This window comes from Neopelma chrysocephalum, unplaced genomic scaffold (genome assembly GCF_003984885.1).
Source record: "Neopelma chrysocephalum unplaced genomic scaffold, ASM398488v2 Primary Assembly neopelma1_24, whole genome shotgun sequence".
NCBI lineage: Eukaryota > Metazoa > Chordata > Aves > Passeriformes > Pipridae > Neopelma > Neopelma chrysocephalum.
In genome coordinates, this window is record NW_020897693.1 from 36,565,261 (window position 1) to 36,585,767 (window position 20,507).

The window sequence follows — 20,507 nt, forward strand, 5'->3', positions numbered from 1 at the left end:
GTGGAGAACTAGAATGGAACAGAGTAACCTCAATGCAGACACACCATCAACTTAGAAGCAATGATGTCTGCTTTGTTGTCAGTTCCAAACATTCAGTTTTTAAGATTGTAAAAAATATTTTTCCCATAACAAACAAAGGTCAAGTTTCATAAGCAATGGGGTTCATTTTTTATGTAGAGAGTAATCAAACACTGGAATGGGTTGCCCAGGGAGGTGGCGGACTCACTGTCCCTGGAGGTTTTTAAAATGAGACTTGGATGTGGCACTTAGTGCCATGGTCTAGTAACCACGGCGGTGTTGGATCAAGGGTTGGACTCGATTATCTCAGAGGTCTTTTCAAACCCCGTTGACTCGATGATTCTATGATTTGCAGCTCACAGGAATGAAATTGTAGCCAATATTCAGTCCCAATAAACTCAACATTTGAAGTTCACGTCCACAAAGTTTTTTTACTTTGAACACCTGCAACTCCCTTACCCTGTCAGAAATACAATGCTTTCTCACAGGAAATAACCCCGAAATTGTAACACCCTGCAATCTCTCTTCTTGGTCCAGCACCAAATTAAACTATAAATATTTTAAACTTATGGTATGTATTACCTAACACATTTTGCTAAAGTCTTTTACTTACGAACTGCAGAAAAATATAAATTTGAGATGTCACATAGTTGAAATAAAGTTTTCTGGGACACAGGACAGACTTAATGGAGTGGGTCCTCATCATGATATACTGTATATTCAATTTATAGCACTCTTTTTTCAACTACAAAGATTTTTCCTTTTCCCCCCACCATGCCTCATTTTAATAAAGATGACCTGTGATCTATTCTGAGCAAAAAAGGAACTTAGGCCCTAGGTATAAGCCCATGCCTTAAGCCATCCCATTTTTCAATTCTTTCTCTAAATTCCAATGCCAAGACCTCATGTCTGCAAATAAATTTAAGGAAGATGTTAATCATCTCTTCTTCCAAAGTCTCTCTTAAATATATTCCCTTTATTTCATGCACTTGTTGTAGAAGAAAAAATAAATTAGCTAAATTTCCACTAGTCCTCATTAGTTACATTATTAAATGTAATCTTGGAAGCAGAATATCAGCCTTTGCGTTATATGCATACTCGGCCCTTAGTTTTTCGGTTTTGTTGAGAATCATGTGGATAAAGGATGACATAGGCTACTTGGATTTCTGAAAGGTGTTTTAGATTCCTAAAATTTAAACCTAACTTCACACTCAAAATGATGGGCTCTAAGCTAACCGTTACTACTCAGGAAGTAAACCATGGCGAAATGATACATATTACCAAGAACCTGCTAACTCAGTGCTCAGTATCAATCAGAAAAGCAAAATCAACACTCAATTTAATCAGGAAAGGAAAAAAAAGCCAGAGAAACTAACTATTACTGAGTATGAATCCACTTGCATCTTGACTACTGAGTGCAGAGATGGACTTCTATCTCAGAAGAGAAACAGGGAAAGGTCAGAGAAGTACAAGAAGAATGATCAAAGTACTGTTTCCAAGTGAGGAATTATTAAATACACTTACTCTAAAGAACAGGACTCTTCAGCCAGGAAGCAAGATGCATGAGGGGAATAATGACCAATTTGCACAAAACCAAAAGTCACATAAAGATAAAAAATTTTATATGGCTTTAAGCAGAAAACTGTGCAAGTTAATGAATGAGGAAGACCATGGAGCAGTTCCAAATTCATAGAAACTTCATTTCAGTCTGTATGTGAGCTTTGAACAGCTGGAGCCAGAATGAATGAGTGGGAAACAAAATATATGTCAGTCTTGATCATACAGTCTTCCCTAAGCATTTTATTTTGACTATTGTTGCAATGTCTATAGCTGGGTTAGAATGACCTTTGCTCTTAACCAGAATGGTTCCTTTTATATTCTAAAATTCTCACAGTCTTCTGAGCAGTTTGTGGAGTGACTTGAATAACTCATATGCGAACATTTTCAGGGAGAGAAATGTGTGCCTTTTCCATAAAACTGATGAAAAGAAAGGTAGTGATGTGCAAATAAAAACAGAAAATGAAAAAAGCCAAGTTTGTTAGGGGGAATGCAATAAAGAAGGTGAGAATAAAACACACTGTTGAAAGGGAGGGAAAAGCAATGAAAGAGCTTCTCGCTGGCCTACAGAATTAAGGGTAATTCTGGTAATTAATGAAATGCACAGCAACCTCCTCAACATGGTTCAAATGCCATACTTGTATCATTAATGACTGCACTCTATTCTATTAAAAGAGATGGATTTAGCCACAAAGATAAAATGTGAAAAAGGATGTTAGAAGCACCTGACATAGGGGGCAATTGAGTACTGTTAAGTTTTTTCCCAGAAATTGGAAAGCCCTATGTCATAATGCATACAAATAATCCTAAAGACAGCAATCACATCTGTCTGCTTATGTTTAACAGGGAACAGCAGGTACTGACTGACCCAGTGCACTGATGGTACTGATAAGAGGAAAAAGCACCGGTTGTACTGACTGAGGAAGTATAAAAGGTATTTTACTTAACAGCAGTCTCTTCCATAGACTGAGTGCTATTAATCTTTCTGTTTTTAAAATAAAGACTATTTACTTTAAAAAGGGGCGTTCTATGTTTTCACAGAGAATGATAAAACAAATTACTTATTTTCCATGACTTCATACAAACACTTTGATGTTTAAACTGCATGTGAACAGTTAATCCTCCTATATTGATGTGTTCTTGGTGATAGACGGTTTCACACTGTCTCAAGGGACAGATCCAAATCAAAATCAGACACATTTTATTTTTAGTCTCAAAGCTGCAATGCTAAATGCAAATAAATCAAAGCAGGTTTGTATATAGTACTCTTGAAGTTTGCCTTTATAGTAGATATATTGAAAACACATAAATATAAACCAAACTTCATTTACTTTCAAGTACAGTGCTCCTTTCTTTTCTGAGGTGGGTAAAAACAAATGGCTATCTGTATTGCACAGATATTTTTTTTAAATTAGAGTTGACTAAAGTACCAGTTACCTAATCCCCAAAGATTAGCCATACAAAGACTAAATGCGATGTAATTTTAACTGACTGCAATGCATGTCAGCAGGCACTTACTCACAAATCAGATGAAAGATATAATGTTAGAGGTGACCTACAATGACTTATTTTTAAATGACCTTAGCATGTTGGATACTTAAATAGCAAGAACAGGATGCACCCAGCATGTATAAAGGTATCCTTTGCTTTCCCTGTTAAGATCTGTAAAACTGTCGACTTTGCTCTCCAGCTCTAGACTGAGACATCATTTGCTCTTCTTCTACACAGTGTAGGTCTGCTTAGGAAGCCTGAGGTGCTCTGCTGACTTTCATATGCCAGGCAAACTCCATGATAGCTGGGACATTCTGTGCATAGTACATCATATATTGAGAGGGAACATAGAAAACAAAAAAAATGTATTTTGTATCTTTATATTCCAGGTATACCATTACTCCAATTGTACCACTGTTTTGATGATTTCAGCACATCAAGAATCAATTTATCTATACAAAGGCAACACATATAACTTTATCAAGTTACAAAACAGGCATGTTCAATTAGCTTTTTTTCGATACTATACATTGTTTCATGAAAGTTTTAACAAGTAAAATTTTTTTAAGCAAAAACCACACTTAAACTAATGAAAAACAAATGACCTTTGCTAACAAAAGCATTGCAAAAGTCAAACTAATTGAACATTTAATTTAGACTCCAGATGTTTTTGAATGAGTTGGACCACATTTTAATTAAAGGAGCTTCATAGATGCTTCCTTTCCTGTTTGCAAAGGCATGGACTGTCTCTTTTCTCATTCATGAGCACGTGACTTCCCTGTGCTAACTAGGGGAACTGTTTACATGAGGAAATATTAGGAAAGGGGTTTATGAATTTTCAGTTGTTTGATGCATACTAGCAGCTGAAAACAGGGAGGAAACAGTGTGGTCTTTTGGCAAGACAGGTTTTTGTGAATCATCAGCTAGTGCTCCAAGTACTACTGGGCATCTGTAAGACTAGTTTTTGAGAATCTATTCTTTATCGTTTACTAAGATTTTGATCAGAGACATCCAGATATAATTCCTGGAAATTAAAAGAAATATAACACAAGAGAAGAGTGTGTAAAGTAAAGCAATATTAGGGGGAACACATTCTTAAAAGGCATGACTTCCCTGTTGCTTATTCTTGAATGCCATCTTCAACATCATGGAGCATTGCAGGATAAAAATCTTTACATGTAATTTATGTTAAAAGTTTTGTCTGCTAACAGTATTTCATCAAGCCTTCCAGAAAGCACTACAAAAATTCAATTAACACAGCCCTCAGGGGAAAGAAGAAATACTGTTCAATTTTTCAAGTCAGAAAAACTGAAATACAAGGAGAATTCTGACGGTGGTGTTCCTAAGGTTATAATTAGATCAAATATAAAACATTTAAATCTAAAATTAAGGACATCGCAGCACATTAGAAACATTTAGTCAGTAGTCTGCTGTCAAACAAAATTAAACTTATTTTGTGATATATAAACTAAACCAATAAAAATAAAGCAAGCACGCTATACCACATATATCTATGCCTTCGCGAGTTATAAACCTCCTATTCTGTGGAAGAACTCATGACACATATTCCCCAGATGAAAGGGCAACATAATTCATATGAGGAGCAGCTGAAGGAGTTGGGGTTGTTTAGTCTGAAGAAAAAGAGGCTCAGGGGAGATGTTATTGCCCACTACAGCTACCTGAAAGAAGCTTGTAGTGAGGTTGGGATCTGCCTCTTCCCCAGGCAACTAGAGACAGGACAAGGGGAAATGGCCTCACTCTGCTCCAGTGAAGGTTCAGTTGGTCATTAAGAACTTCTTCACTGAAAGGGTTATCAGGCATTGGAACGGACTGCCCAGGGAGATTGGTAGATTCACCATCCCTGGAAGTGTTCAAGAAACTATGGGATGTGCCATTTAGTGCTGTGGTTTAGTTGACATGGTGGTGTTTGGTCAAAGGTTGGACTCGATGATCTTGGAGGCCTTTTCCAACCTTAATGATTCTATGATTTCTAAAGTGAATCCTGTGGATGGAACCCATAGGATCACTCTTTAAAATTACATTTACAAACATATATCCATTCTGTTAAAAAAAATAAAAGTGAAGAACACTGTATACTACTACACCTAGTTCAACTAACATAAGTAACTTTAGATAAGTCTTAATGTAAGTCTTTTGTAATGAAGATTTGTCTTGAGATTTTGACTTTCTCTAATTAAAAACTGAAGGACTTTGGTTCACTAAACCGTGGAAAAAATGTTCAGTATTTGCAACATGTGGAACACATTTTCACAATTTTGAAAGGAGCATAGTTAGAGAATGCAGGGGTTGCACTAGTAGAAGTGTTGCCAGCAGGTCAAAGGAAGTGATCCTTTTCTAGTCAGCCCTGGTGAGACACATTTGGAGTGCTGGGTCCAGTTCTGAGTTCTCCAGTACAAGAGAGACATACTGGAGACAGTCCAGCAAAGGGCAACTAATTTTTTGAGGGACTGGGCATCTCTCCTGTGAGGAAAGGCTGAGAGAGCTGGGATTGTTTAGTGTGGAGAGGAGAAGGCTCTGGGAGATCTCATCAATGAGTACAAGTACCTGAAGGGAGGGTATAAAGAAGAGGGAGCCAGGCTCTTTTCAGTGTTGCCCAGTGACAGGCAGTGGGCACAAACTGAAACACATGAGGTTCTTTATGAACACAGGAAACGGTTTTTCACTGTGAGGGCAACACAGCACTGGCACAGGTTGTCCAGGGAGGTTGTGGAATCTCCATCCTTATATGGAGATACTCAAAAGTCAGCTGGACGCAGTCCTGGGCAACTGGTTCAGGGTGACCCTGCTTGAGCAGGGGGACTGGACTAGATGACTGGTAGAAGTCTCTTTCAACCTCAATCAGTTTGTGATTCTGTAATATATTATATTTCTGATATCACTGTTAGAGAAACTATGAAGTTATTCGACCAAGTTGTTAGACATGCATGGTGATTTTCTGTCAATAAACAAATACAAAACTGTCATCCTGACCATCAAAGAGTAGCTTAATAAAATTTACAGTTACCTACATTTTGTAACCTGCCTCTTACAAGCAATTTAGCACTTGATTCCTAGCTCAAAATTTTAAATATTCTTTAACAAATAGACAGACAGATATTCTTGATTATGCTTATCTGTAAATTGGTATCATATTGATGGAAGCCTATTCAACCTAAGGCGACTGAAGGTCCATACTAAGACCTTAAACCATCTTGTCTGGCAGCTGCTTTATGCTGATGACGCTGCCCTTGTCGCCCACACAGAAGCAGCTCTGCAGCATTTAACATCCTGCTTTGCAGACGCTGCTGAGCTCTTTGGGGTGGAAGTCAGCTTAAAGAAGACTGAAGTTCTCTATCAACCTGCACCTCAGGAAGTCTTCCATCATCCCCATATCACCATTGGCGAATCAGAGCTCAAATCAGTCCAGCAGTTTAATTACCTAGGTAGCCTCATCTCCTAGATTGACGTAAGATTGACGGAGAGATAGACAACAGGTTAGCAAAGGCATATAGAGCTTTTGGAAAGCTTCATAAGAGAGTCTGGCGAAATAAACATTTGAAGAAAAGTACAAAGATCAGTGTTTACAGAGCCATAGTGCTGTCTACTCTCTTATATGGGTCGGAATCACGGGTCATCTACCACCACCACCTGTGACTCCTAGAACGCTTCCATCAACGCTGCCTCTGTACAATCCTAAACATCCACTGGTCAGATTATGTGACTAAAACCATCTGTTCTAGAACAAGCAGCACTCACACATATTGAGGCCATGTTGCTGAGAACACAGCTGCGTTGGGCAAGGCACATCTCAAGGATGAAGGACCACCGCCTCCCTAAGATCTTGCTTTATGGTGAACTTGCCACTGGTTGCCGCAAGAGAGGAGCCCCGAAGAAAAGATACCAAGGACTCCCTGAAACAACATCTCAGTCTTGGCCATATTGGTCAACATAACTGGTCTACTCTGGCCTCCAATCGTGAGGTCTGGAGACACACCATCTATAACGCTGCTGATGCTTTGGAGAAAGCATGCAGGATCACTCTTGAGGAGAAGACACAATGCAGAAAGAATCGTGTCTTGCAGAATATACCACCTGAGGAGTCTTTCTGCTGTGCCTTTTGCAACTGCATGTGCCTATCTCGTATTGGCCTTTTTAGCCACCAGCGCGCTTGTAACAAACGTGGGTAAAGCCCTTCCCAAATCCTCGCTCTCGAAGCCTAGCCATGATGAACTTTAGTAGTCAAAGTCTCAATGCAATTATATAAATATTTTCAAAAATACATAATTTTATTTCTTGCATTATTTAGTAATTATTTTTCACAAAATAGTGAAGAACATTTCTAATAGAGCATAATTTAAAAATCATGTTATATATCAGTTTTTTGAGGAAAGGAGGATTAGAAAGGCAATATTAGAAATATACATATATGTTTAGCTTGTGGACTTTGTGCAAGTACACAGCCTTAAATGAAATCCATAAATCAGAAAATCTTATAAATCTATTTATTCCGCATTTTTGGTTTCCAATCTGAATCCCTGAATTAAGCAGAAAGTGAGAAGTAAGTATGAATGGGAGAGAAAAGCAATTGTTGAAAAGCACATACCCTTAGCAACAAAAGAAATTCTTTTACAGTAAAGAAAGTCAAAACGTTGGCAGAACAGAACTAGAGGTACTGTATTAGCAAAAAACTGAAAGAACAAGCAAAGCACCAAGTGGCAGAGGGCAGAGGATGGACAAGTATTTGGGTATTAAATAAGAGCAATAGATTTGTAGGGTAAGAAGACAACATCTAGGAAGAAGGAAAGAGAAAGGTGAGCATCATGAGAAAAGAAACAGCTGGCTGCAAGCACCATCAGGAGGCAGAAGTTACTTGGTGGGAGTGAGCAGAGGAAGGACTCTGTGAAGCCCCGCAAAGGGAAGTGGCACACTGGCTCGCGGATGAAAGAAAAGGAAAAGGCGAGGCAGGCAGGACAGAGGATCTCAAACTGCTGCTCCTCTCCTGGTCATTTTTATAAGATCAAAGAATGAGTGCATTCTGGGAGGACCTGAAGGCCTTTGATGTAATGGTAGTTTTGGCAAGACACTACAGAAGCAAAACAAGGGGAAAAGAAAGTATTAACCCTCAGATTCAAGATTTCCTAAACATTCATACATACAAAGTATGAAAATAATGAATTAATCTCAAGAGCTAACAGCAAGATTTACTTATTGATGGAAGGCACATTGAGAGAGAGAGTGAGCACGTTAAAATGGATGATGTCAGGCACTTGCATAATCTCTCTGTGAAATGCATTGGGTATTGTCATCCTTCCAATTCTTCTTTTAAATTGGATGATAAACCAGAAAACTGATGCAAATTTGAGCCTGCTACTACAGAGAATAATCTAATAGCTGAGTGCATGCAGACAGAAATTTGTTTTACTGGTATTCATAACCTTACTTTCTTTAACATAAAAATGAGTTACAACAAGACACAGAAATCTTCATTCTGAAAAGGAAACTCATATTTAATAACAATTTTGCCAGATACTTACAGCATTACTGGAGCTAACCTAGATTTATGGACATTGTAACAAAAATTTGAATTGTGTCCAGAAAAGTCAGATCCAAATATTCTAAGAAAGTTGTAACCTCACTTCTGGGTTCTCTACAGAAAGCAGTAAGCTGTTTTATTGATCAAAGGATATAGAACGCATATGTTCACTGGAATAACTTCAGGATGTGGCTGATTTCAAATTAAATTTTGCAGTCCTTTATGTCAGACTAGTACTACTAAGGCAGAGGAATACGACTTGCAGAGTATGCTCACAAAGAACAGTATGTAGTTTATAGAAACCCACTGAAGTCACAAGCACAGCATAGTAGCAGTGTACATCTACAAAATGCATCCTGACCTCTTTATGAGAAATACATACACTTCCCATTGTAGCCACATCTCAGAATACAAAACAGATTTTCCCCAAAAAAAGTCATCCATCTTTTTCTGTAAATAACATAGATCCAAATCCTGTATGTCAGAACTAAACTACACTCAAGAATAAAGTAAATCACCTTATTTAAAGATAAAATCATACTCATTCTCATAAAATGTCAGACTACATAACTGATTACTAAAGTAATAAAGCAAATTACTTGTTAATAATTATGAAATAATTAAATTCACTTTATTAAACAGCATTAAACTAAAAAAAGAGCCAAACACATAACCTCTAGGTACTCAAAACCTCAGTTTTGCCTGTACTTGTTACCCTGGCACTTCTCAAGAGTTGAAGGATTATTCCAGAAAAGACCTTGATTCTTCAGCTCCTTTTAGATTCACTAGTGAGTCTGTCTAATTAACCCTGTTCTTCCTTCTTACCTTCCAGCTTCTGTTCCTGTCCTGCACTACCTGCTGAAGCAAGAAGCTGTGTACCTACCTATTGAATCATATTGCAAAATTGATTTGATCGAAGAAAAAGAGACAAAAAATCCAAAAGCTTCTTTGATGAATCCAAAAGTTTATTTGTTCTCAGGTTCCTTAAGGGAGTGATCAGATCATGTGTCATATCTTGAAAGAGGGTGGTAATACAGTACTTTTTTTGGGAACCAGGAGTTGGCTAAGGAAATAGAAGACCCAAGAAACTGTCTGGCACAGTAAACAGGAGATGGAGCTTCCAGCTCAAACAGACTGCTGAGAGGAGAAGGAGCTGACAGGGCTCAGAGATGAGGCAATGGACCTCATAGTTTGCAGCAACTCACAAAATCACTGAGTTAGATTAAGCTAGGCCTGGAAGGCTTATTCACCCAGAGCTCTAAAATGAATCTGAAAGGTTCAGGTTACATTTCCTTCCCAAGTTTTTTTATTAGCTAAGTTGGCAAGTTCATCACATGGCCGCTACAACAATTTTACTGGCAAGTGCAGGAGTTAGAAGTGAGCAGATGGTAGAGAAAGGGAGGAGAGTAGGAGAATAGTTCTGGAGAGTTGATGTTTTCCTATGCATTTTGTATAGTGTATTCCCACATGTGTGCGCATGTCTCTTCCCTTCTTTTTCACCTTTTCGTATCTTGCATCTTGTGAATCTCATGAACCATCACTGTCAAAATTCTAAGAAAATGCTTTTTGTACACAATTTAAACATTTTTTTCACTAAGGATTCTGTTTGAATTTAATACCTTACGTCTCTATTCTATTTCCATTTTCTATAACCTGAATCATCACAAAATACTTAACTGGTACTTTTTTAATGTCATGCTCTGAGCATTCAAACAACAGTTGATTTGAAAATTATACAAATATATAAGTACCATAACTATTATGTACTCATAAATGCTACACAGATATACAGCTATGCAGACATACACACTAGAAATCTAAAGATTCTTAAGGATCCCTTAAACAGCAAGCCTTATTCATTCTTTTACTCAAGGGCTTTTCTATCATAGCTCATCCTGGCACATTCAGACTGTGTAAGCATTACTCCTCTTTTCTAGATCAGTGAAGGGGGGAGAGGAAAGAGAGAATGCTGCCATCCTCAGAACTAAAACAGAGATATAAAGGTTAAACCCACTTATTATTTCAAAGCATTCACATCAGCAATCTAACATCTGACTTTTGAATATACTTAGCAACTATGGATAGCCAAAGCTCCCACCGAATTTAGCTATTAGTAAATTGCAGTTCTGTAAATCAGGCCTCAAAAATCACAAAATCAGACACCCAGAAAATGTGAAAAACAAAGTAATTAAACATATTTGAAAAATTCAGTTTAAGTTATTTGCCTGACATCACAGAGGAAGTTTATGGCAAAAGTAAAATGAGTGCCTTGAGAGTATTCAACAACCTCAGTGATGACCATACTTGTCATGTTAGCAATCTCAGGGCTTAACATTACATATCTTCTTAAGTCAGCAATAACAAAAGCTCTAGGATTTAGCATCACAAATTTGTATTCATGTGTTACCTACCAACTTGCATTAAGAAAGAAAATTATGTTTTACTGATAATAATCCTTTTCTTCTATCTGAGCAGCAACTTACAAATCTTCCTTTTAAAAGTAGGAGAGATTGGAAGCACAAAAATGAAAAAGGCTCCATAAAAAATAGAAACAAACATTGTCACAAAATATGGACTGAATTTGCATGACATTTTGCTATTTGCAAGCAACTGTCCTCTGCCTGTGTCAAAATGGCTGTGGGAGCAGCAAGGACAAGGAATTTGCAGGCAGTGTAACTCATGGTTTGTGAGAAATGGTTGACAGTGGATACATGCCTGACTGGTTGTCATGTAAGCAAACCATGAATAAGAGATGACCCTGAACAGAATTAATGTCCTGTTGACACTCTTGACACTCACAAGCACTATGTGAAGTGCCAGGACATTGAATGCAAGCATCGGCTTCCTACTTCCATAAGACAGGATGTCCAGCACGGCACTTTGAATTCCAAAGGGCCTTTTATGAGTGAATGCATGCATTTTAAGATATTGAATATATTTTAAATATATTTTTGAAATCAAAAGCTGTTTTCAGAGATGTACAAACCATTAGAGAGAATAAAATTATAATTTGCACTGGTAAATTTTAAAAGTTTATATTTGCAGCATTGATATTGTCTCAGTAGTGGTTTCTTTAGATGAAATTTTCTGGATTGCTCATGAAAAGAAACTATGAGCCTGATACAATTCGTGATGTATTACTGGGCATTCTTACATAAGAGGAAAGCCTTGTTCAGAAATTATAGGACAAGCTGAGCGCCATTCCAGCTATTCCACCTGATGGACTTACTAGCTTGGGACATCTGGATAATCCAGCTCCATTCATGGCATGTAAAGGCATGAAGTTTTGTCCTTCAAACTTAGGATCTTATTAAATTATATTAATTAATTATTAAAATTATATTCCTTTATGGTTCTAGTTGCAATATGGGCAGATGAACTGCTTCTGTTTGCACCTCCCAGTCCAAAGAAGTAAGTACATTTAACGGTCACTGAAATAATTAGATCTATCTAATATATATGGACCTCAACCATTAGAAGTGTTAGAAAAATAACATCTTTTGTATGGATCAAATCTACAACATTTCGCTCCCCAGGGATGGGATGAGGACTGAACTGCACAGAAAAATGACAACACTGAAATACACTGTATCTCATATAATGAATGCAAAAATACTGTAGTAAAAACCTACACAGAAAGATGAAGTGTAAAATTATCGCATCTTCTCTTAAAAGTAAAATGACAGTTGAAAACCCAGAACTGCAACCTTTTTTTTAAAAATTATATAAATCAATATTTTTCATAATTTAGACAAATTATCAGCAATGTCATTGTGATAGGTTTGGAAATTAATTTAAGAAACTTACCATTTCTAAGGCCATAATACGTTCCTAAAAATAAAGTAGAAGATGTCATTAGAAACCAAAGAATATAAACACAATGTAAGTCAAACAATGATGAATAGGATTAATTTTGGTTTTTTGGTGGTCATATGTATAGGTTTTTTGTAATAATCTCAATGAATAGGAACTGTTGTACTTAACTGGATGTCTAATCTATTTATCATACTTACTTAGAAATTTGTTCCAAAAAAAAGAAACTCCCTAGAAACAAGGAAAGGATTTGAAAAAAATTACTCCAAAATATATTTTTTTCAACTAGTACATTAGATTTTCAATATTGCTGATTTTACTCTCATGCATACAAAAGAATTATTTCTTTTTTTGATCATCTCTGATTTTAAATCTAGCATGTTTTGGAGTTCATGTCATGTTAGCATCTGGTTTAGTTTTCTTTTAGGCATTTCCTTAGAAAACTAAAAAGTAAATTCCATATCGTTATTCTTTTATCCAGAAATAGCCCTGAATAATGTTTTATTAATAACAGGATGACGTTAGTCATAGTCTCATGTCAGACAAAAATAAACTACAAATAAAATAAACTCGTGTCAGTTTTAATCCAGCACAGGATACAGAGAAACCAGAATTTGCAAATTTACTGTATATATTTTAATATTCTTTTTCCATTTAAAAGTTGTCCTGGTTAGAACGGCTGGGACCAATTCATCCCTGGATGGGTGTAACCCAAAACTGTGTATTCTATAGCCTCCATGCCATTTCCCAAAAACTGCTGTCAGTAGAGGCCTGCAAGGTGGGAAGATGTTCCTGTACCCTTTTATGGAATTCCCTGCTCTGATATCCTTATATGGAAGAGGGACTGAGCATCCGCATGCCCTTTTATGGAATTCCCTACTCTGAGGGAGGGACTGAGCACTCCCGCCTGAACTGGAGAGTATATAACTGGGAGTTTCAGAGCCTTGAGGCTCTCTCGTGGGATCCAGAGGAAGACTCCAGACCACTGCCTTCAACTAGACTGAGACCACCACCCTCGACTGGACTGCAATCACCACTTCTGACCAGACTGCAGCAGCTCTCCCACCAGCAGGTTTATTCCCTCTCCCTTTGCTTTGGACTCGGGGGTGGGCCAAGGTACACTACTCTTGTTCATACCCTAGGGTGCTGGTTTATACATTTGGGTTTTGTGGGTTAAAACCAATTGTCTGTCTGTATAATTGTACTTATTGCATTATTTTAATAAATTGTTATTCTGACTTATAAATCTCTCTTTTGAATTGAGTTCATTTTCCCTTGCTGGTTAACTTTTAAACCAGCACAAAAGTATCTTTAAGAAAAATATTAAGCTAGCAAAATCAAGTGTACTCTGGCACTGTATACTAACTAGGTATGGTATTTTAAGCAACCCAACAAAACACACATTCAAGTGTTTAGGTGATCTCACATTTAGAGTGCATAACCATTACAGGAACTCTTACCTTGCTCAAATATTACTCAAATTTTTCTCATGAAATGTAGTGTATGAAATGCTAGAGTCTTTATTCTTTCACAGAAGCAGATCTGAGAAACAGACTGAGTATTTCTGTACATCAGAACAAACTTCTGACAAAAAATGTTATGTAAAAAACTCAAAAATATTTGAGATGTTCATTCTTCCACAAAATTGCATTGGCTGTTACAGACACTCGTATTTATTTAAAGATTCTGAAACAAAACCCAAACTCATTACTATAAAAAGATGTTATTCACAGATCTCATAAATTTGTGGTGATAATGAACAGCAAGTCAGATATAACTTTCTTCAGCTAAAGAGGACTACTTTGAAAATAAAGTCTTAGAGTGAGTGTATCAGTAGGATGATTTCAGTGGTAGAATAAATAGTGTTTTCAAAATGACTCATGCATTAAATAAAGTGCCTGATCTAGTTGCCAAATTCTAAAAATATAATAAATTCTTACAACCTCAGTAGACAATTCTATGAAGACCAATCTAATCTAATGTATTAGGAAATTTACCATGGATCATTTATACACTATCAATATATTTTCCAATTAAGACTCTATTTTTCAAATTCCTATTACCATGTCACTAATTCGAAAGCAAAAGAAAACAGCTTGCAAATGATTTGCAGAGAGTATAATTCAGCTGAATATTGCAATTACCATGTCATGCATAGCATATTATTTTCATGAATCCAACCTTTTGTACCACGGAACAGCTTTGACAAAAAGAAAGGTGAAAACCTTAAGTGTTTTTTCTTCCACCAAAGCAAGAAAATAAGAGAGGTTATATTCTTGGAGTGGTGAAACTCTAGTCAAAAGTATGTAATAAGTTCAAAATGAAAATCCAAGAATACAGTAAAGTCACACAAAGAGTCAGCCTCCTACCTCCCAAATATCCTGTACCAAAGAACAGCAGTGTCCACCCTGACACATAAGGCAAGTCAGGTTCTTTTAGAAATATGTAGTTATAAAAATTCTCACTGTCTACTTAATGAGGTATTATTTTGTCTTGTCATGCTAGTTGCAGTCCAATATATTCCCTGACTAGAGGAACACAAGAAAAAAGTACTAGCCCAATATTTCCAGGAACAAGCCTCATAGAACTGCTTTTTTCTTTCAGTCCTTTGCAGATTTCAGCTGATGGCATTATAGCACTAATTGTACTTAATTCCAACTATTTTTAACAAAAGGTGCTTTTTGTCCCCCCTCAAAAAATAAGCAAACTGAAAGACATAAATAAAACATACAACCTTAGTTCTAGGGAATATGATGCTGAGACATGGCAGAGAACATCATGGTATCCCCAGTCATAATTTGCCCACAGCAATACATTGATTTCTGACTGATTTCCTCATGTCTCTAGGTTTTCTAAGACTATGGTCAATGTTCATGGCTCAAGTAACAAGAAAAAACTTCCTAAGCCGCGATAGCCTGCTTTGAATTGTCTGTCCATAATGTCTAAAATGTACAATCTTTCTATCTGCCAGTTTCCCAAACATGCTTTACACATATGGTCTATTTGGACTGCAAACAGAACAGAGCAAGGATTGACTTTCTTCATATACTTCTCTGTATTTATAAGGTAATTATCAAACCAGAATTCCTGGAATTGTACATGAAAAAAACCCAACAACAATCAATATGACCAATTGTCTACTGAACCAAGAACTCTAACTGAGTAGGACCTCATATTAAGGGAATTCTATCAATGGACTGGAGGTTTTGGGGGAAGGAGTAATATTTTATTTGCTAGTAGCCCTTAATTTGACAAACAAGTACCTTCTAGCAACCTACTTCAATGAAAGCATTCATACATCAACCAACTATACACATGCTTTGCTTAAGTGGGGCTCAGAGAATAAAATTATTCCACGTCATCTGGATTAACAAAAGGATAAGAAGTTTCAGCTCCCAGAAATGTCATATTTTAAAAAAACTCTCACTTTCCTCTTCGTTCCTATCCTTTATATATGAAGATGCAACAGTTTGGGGAGATTCAGTCTTGATGACACAAGTTGGTTTTTACAACCATTTGCTAGCAAAGTTGTATATCACTGCAAGTTTAGAATACAACATTACAAGAACAGAGGGGAATATTTTGACACACATTGACTAAGCTGGATGCAATACCATCTAGAAAAATAATAAATGTTTTTGCCGAGTACTTTGTGAATGCATGGATAACTGAAGGAAGAAAACACTGCTATCAAGCATTTGAATACAAAAGTAGCAGCCAGAGCACTACAGTTCACACACTTAACCAGAACTGCCAGTTAGGGAAGGGCATAATTCAGTTTTACATACCATCAGAAATACAGGCAGGCACATATATCCATACAAGACACTATTATGATGCAACTTCCTGCAGTATAAAATTACTCCTCATTCAATCAGAACTCATATCATTAGAACAATTTGTCAACCATAAAGGTTCACATGAAAGCAGATGCAAATTGCTTCACATGAAAGGAGATCTTTTTACATTGATGTAAGTAGATATGCACCTGTGTAAACTGCTTGCGCAGACAAGCTCTCAGCCTTGTTGAACTTGAGCTGCCAGAAAGCCAGGCCAAGATTTTTGTTTGAACAGGAAACAGCTGGATTGGTGTGTTGTGTAACTTTTGGGCCTTGCAACTTGTCTCTTCTTACCGGATCAAACTATTTGTTCACTCTTTGATACCTCTAGCCCTCAAAATGCCCTCTATTTATTATATGAGAAGGGTTATCTTCAAACAAATTCCTATGATCAAAACTCAGGCAATACATAACTTCATTTTCCTTATGAGCCTTATCTTCATCAATTCCCTCACAAATGTCCTGCTTTCAGTACACTTGCAGAATGCTGCCTCATGGATACACTCTTCATATTGTATATAAACTTTTTTTTATATCCGTGTTGGGTATTGTTTGTAATTTGTTGTTAAAAATTTCTTTTTTTCCTTCTGTATTCTGAAGAATACATACACTACCCTCCCTAATGGTCTCCTGAGCCTCGCAACTCAGACATTCCAGCCCAGTTTTGCTTTCTTAGCCACTTCAATTTGAAAGGAGTATGTTTTCTTTGACTGTAATGCTTAAATACTATTCCAAAGCTGAGCTTAGGGTAAATCTGACTTTCTAAGCGTAAATTTAAAGTGCTTAGCACAAACAGCTTTACTGCTAGATGACATACAATGAGAATTTATTATACTGTATCAAGTCCTAGCATAAATTGACTGGTCTCTTCTTCCTCAGGAAGGTGATTATGGACATACAGTGTTTTAGAGACTTTAAATACTTACTTAAAGCATTTTACTTTCAGTTTTATTCAGAGATACAAAAGAAAGTAACATGGCTCAGAGAATTTAACTCAAGCAGTGAAGTAGACTATGCAATGCAGATTAGCACTGCCTGCCCCCATTCAGATACAGTTTCAATGAAGCCAGCAGTATAACATAACAATTTCAGTATATAGTGTGATTTAAAAGCAGCATTACATTCACTGAAAGACTAGATTGACAGACTCATAAGAGAATGCTAACTACTTCAATCTTCACTAACGTGCAACTTAATTGGCGGGCAGAAACTCAGCAGTGAGTATAACTAGCTGTTGTGTCTCTATTTGTCCGCGTATATTTCCAAATCTGAATTTAAGCTACAAGGGAGTTCAGAAAATCGTAATGCTGTAATATAATTTGGTAATTTTAAGGGTGAACAAAGAGGTAGCTAGTTAATTGAGCAGAAAATATACCTGGAGAGCTCCCATTTCTTCCTCTCTTCTGTGTGTCTTCTCTAGTAACTCTGCAAAATGAAAAAAAGTTGTAAATTCAACTTCCTGTCTCATGGCCTGATAGAAAAAGTACTGCACAAAATAGTCATTGAGGTTTTTATTTTACACCCTTCACAACACTCCTTTTCAGTGGAATAAACTATTAGATTAAATGTATCAGTGATACGACTGTTTCCAGGCATGGGTTGTTGAGGTGGCTGAAAATAGCCACAAGGACACAAAGAAGACAGCCTAACTGGGGGGACAAACGCCATTTAAATTCACAAAGAAACTTTTCTATGCTTAAATCAATCTTCTGGTGTATTTTTAGAATTGAATGAAAAAAATCAGATTCACTCTGAAAATTGATTAAAGCAGATCATCAAAGCTATGCAATTATATATGAAAAGTTACTGTATGTTACTGCAGACAATTTTGACTGTTATGACAATAATTACCTTTTCTCACTAAAATGGAATAGTTTTGATAAGGGAAACAGTTCACTATGACAAAATAGTAGAAAAGCTTTTTATAGTTTTTACACTATAAAATCCTAACACCTTGTATTGCCACTAGTGTGACAATTACAGACATTGGCACATACATGCACACATGTAACATTTCACATTATAAATTAATTTTGTTTGAGTTCTGCAGGATATGTCACGAGTTGCTTTTCTACTTATTTTATGCACATATTTTTATGATTAAAATCATGTTTTTGATAAATTGCAACATGTTTAGAATTCTGGGAAACCTTGAAGTTATAACTTTCTGAAGAGCAGAAAAAACAAAAAAACATGTTGCAGGCTTATTAATGTTTCAACTATCAGAAGTTTGCTCATGAGCTTTGCACGTAAAGAGCATTGCTTTATCTAACCCAGAGACTGACTCTGAATTCAGATAAGTTCCAGATTGTTAGCAATTAGGAGAGTTATGAGATTATGAAACTGCCTGGACAACCTCACAGGACTGAATTCTGACTGTCAAGTCCCTCAGCATCCAAGTACCTGTGTTTACTTCCTTAAGAAATAAAGATTACCAATACTTGCATAGTTCAGTCATAAAGAAGCTTCAATGACTTACAATACAAATGACAAAATATTCCACTGACATTAGAGATATAAAGGAAAGGAGACAAATTAATCTACTTTTCTTTCTCTCATTCTGAAGCCTCACTGTGAGCACCCCAACCTGTTAGCTCTTTTCTCATAGTTCATTATTCATTTCTGACTGCATGCAGATTATTTGATACTTGTTTCCAGACACCAGTCCTTTAAAAGCAATGTAGATAACATGTAAAAAAATTTAGGTAATTCTTTCACAAGCAGAGATTGACTTGCTGTTCTTTTTTCCTAGATTCCACGCATTTTTTTTCAAATCCTTTCTTAAAATTAATAAAATTGTTGATTTTCACTTTGTTTTGGTAAACTTATGTTTTTCTGGACTATTCTTTGGTATGCTTTTCAGTCCAGTCATTCAACTGCCATATAAATTACCACAGCCAAATGTGCCATCATCAACATTAGTTAGTGTGAGAATTTTGGGTTGAAAAGTCTCTAGATCTGAAAGTTTTGCGTCTGACATTAGGGTTATCTAGAATCCGTTTACTCAATTATACAACTGCCTAAATTGGTTGTCCCGCAGGATGCTTCAAAAAACTCTGTCCCCAGAACGGTAGGTAGCTATTGAAGTAGTGTTATTTAACTGACAAAACATACACCTACTGTACAGTCACCATTTATGAACATATATTTAATAATCAAGTTCCGCATTTAAACTGATGCTTCCATTTAGTACTCCATCTAAAATAATAGCATGATTTCTCCAAACCTAAAGCAAAAAAATAAATATTAAAGCAATATATATTAAACAGCTATACAAAAAATCCCGTAAAAATACAGTATATTACATCATTCTTTTGGACACTGTTATTTAATGACAGAACAACTTTGCTTACTTGATCTGAAAAGCTCTGTTGATTTGTTTTAAAATTACAAAAACACTTCCCATATTTAATTTCTTGTGCAAGCATGTTTTATGTCATCAGTGCCAGAAAATAATGTTGCAATAAATTTGAGACAGAGAATGCATTGTGTCTGCAATAGAGCAAAGATGGTCACTAGCTCTAGTGGAGGCTATGAACAGCCTCTAAGTTTCTCTAATTATAACTTTTTTCCTAAAGGAGGTTACACAGTGGCATGGCTCGCTAAAACAATCCTGCTATCGTCATCTTTCAAGGCCTAATGTAGCCACAGGATTCTTGTTGGTTTTTTTCTAAGCAATATATCCTTATTCTCATGGGGGGCAGAACACATCAATTTATAAATTGTTTAGAAAAATGAGCATTAATGAAAAAGCATTATAGAGGCATTGATGGCTCTTCCCAAAAGATGAATAATACATGGAAAAAGATAACAAGAGAAATGAGATGTAGAAATAAAGATACTCCCTTTTTTTATTTCTAACTAAATATGAAGCTTGCAACCCTATAATGAACTATAAGCTAAAACTATTAAAAAATCAAATGTTTTACATGTTTAATACCACTCAAAATCACCAGCAAGTTCAGGATATTGCCTGCCAAATTAGGGATCATACTTTTGTGCAGTTTTACAAAAACAACTTATTTACAGTGGTTAAATTCCAGATCCAGATGTAAAGATTATATCTCATTAAGCTATGTGTCAGTGAACACCAACTAAGTGTCTTTTAAGCTAAACTACAGTGGCTTAGATTTAACGGATCAAACTTCCAGGAAAAATACAGATTAAAAACATTCTGAAAGAATCATTATCTTTTGCAGTTTGCCTCACACTGGACCAACACAGTATGTGGCAAAATACCGCAAATATTAACCTGG

General features: G+C 36.3%; 1 protein-coding gene across 1 annotated transcript in view; it reads right to left on the bottom strand.

Annotated features, from left to right (window-relative positions):
* CEP128 (centrosomal protein 128) overlaps window positions 1-20,507 on the bottom strand; it is a 110,756-nt gene that overhangs the window by 18,900 nt on the left and 71,349 nt on the right. Inside the window, exons 20-21 of the mRNA XM_027672930.1 lie at window positions 17,627-17,676; window positions 12,407-12,430 (exon numbers count right to left, since the gene is read on the bottom strand). Of these exons, the coding sequence (XP_027528731.1) occupies window positions 12,407-12,430; window positions 17,627-17,676 (74 nt within the window). The remainder of the gene's footprint in view (window positions 1-12,406; window positions 12,431-17,626; window positions 17,677-20,507) is intronic.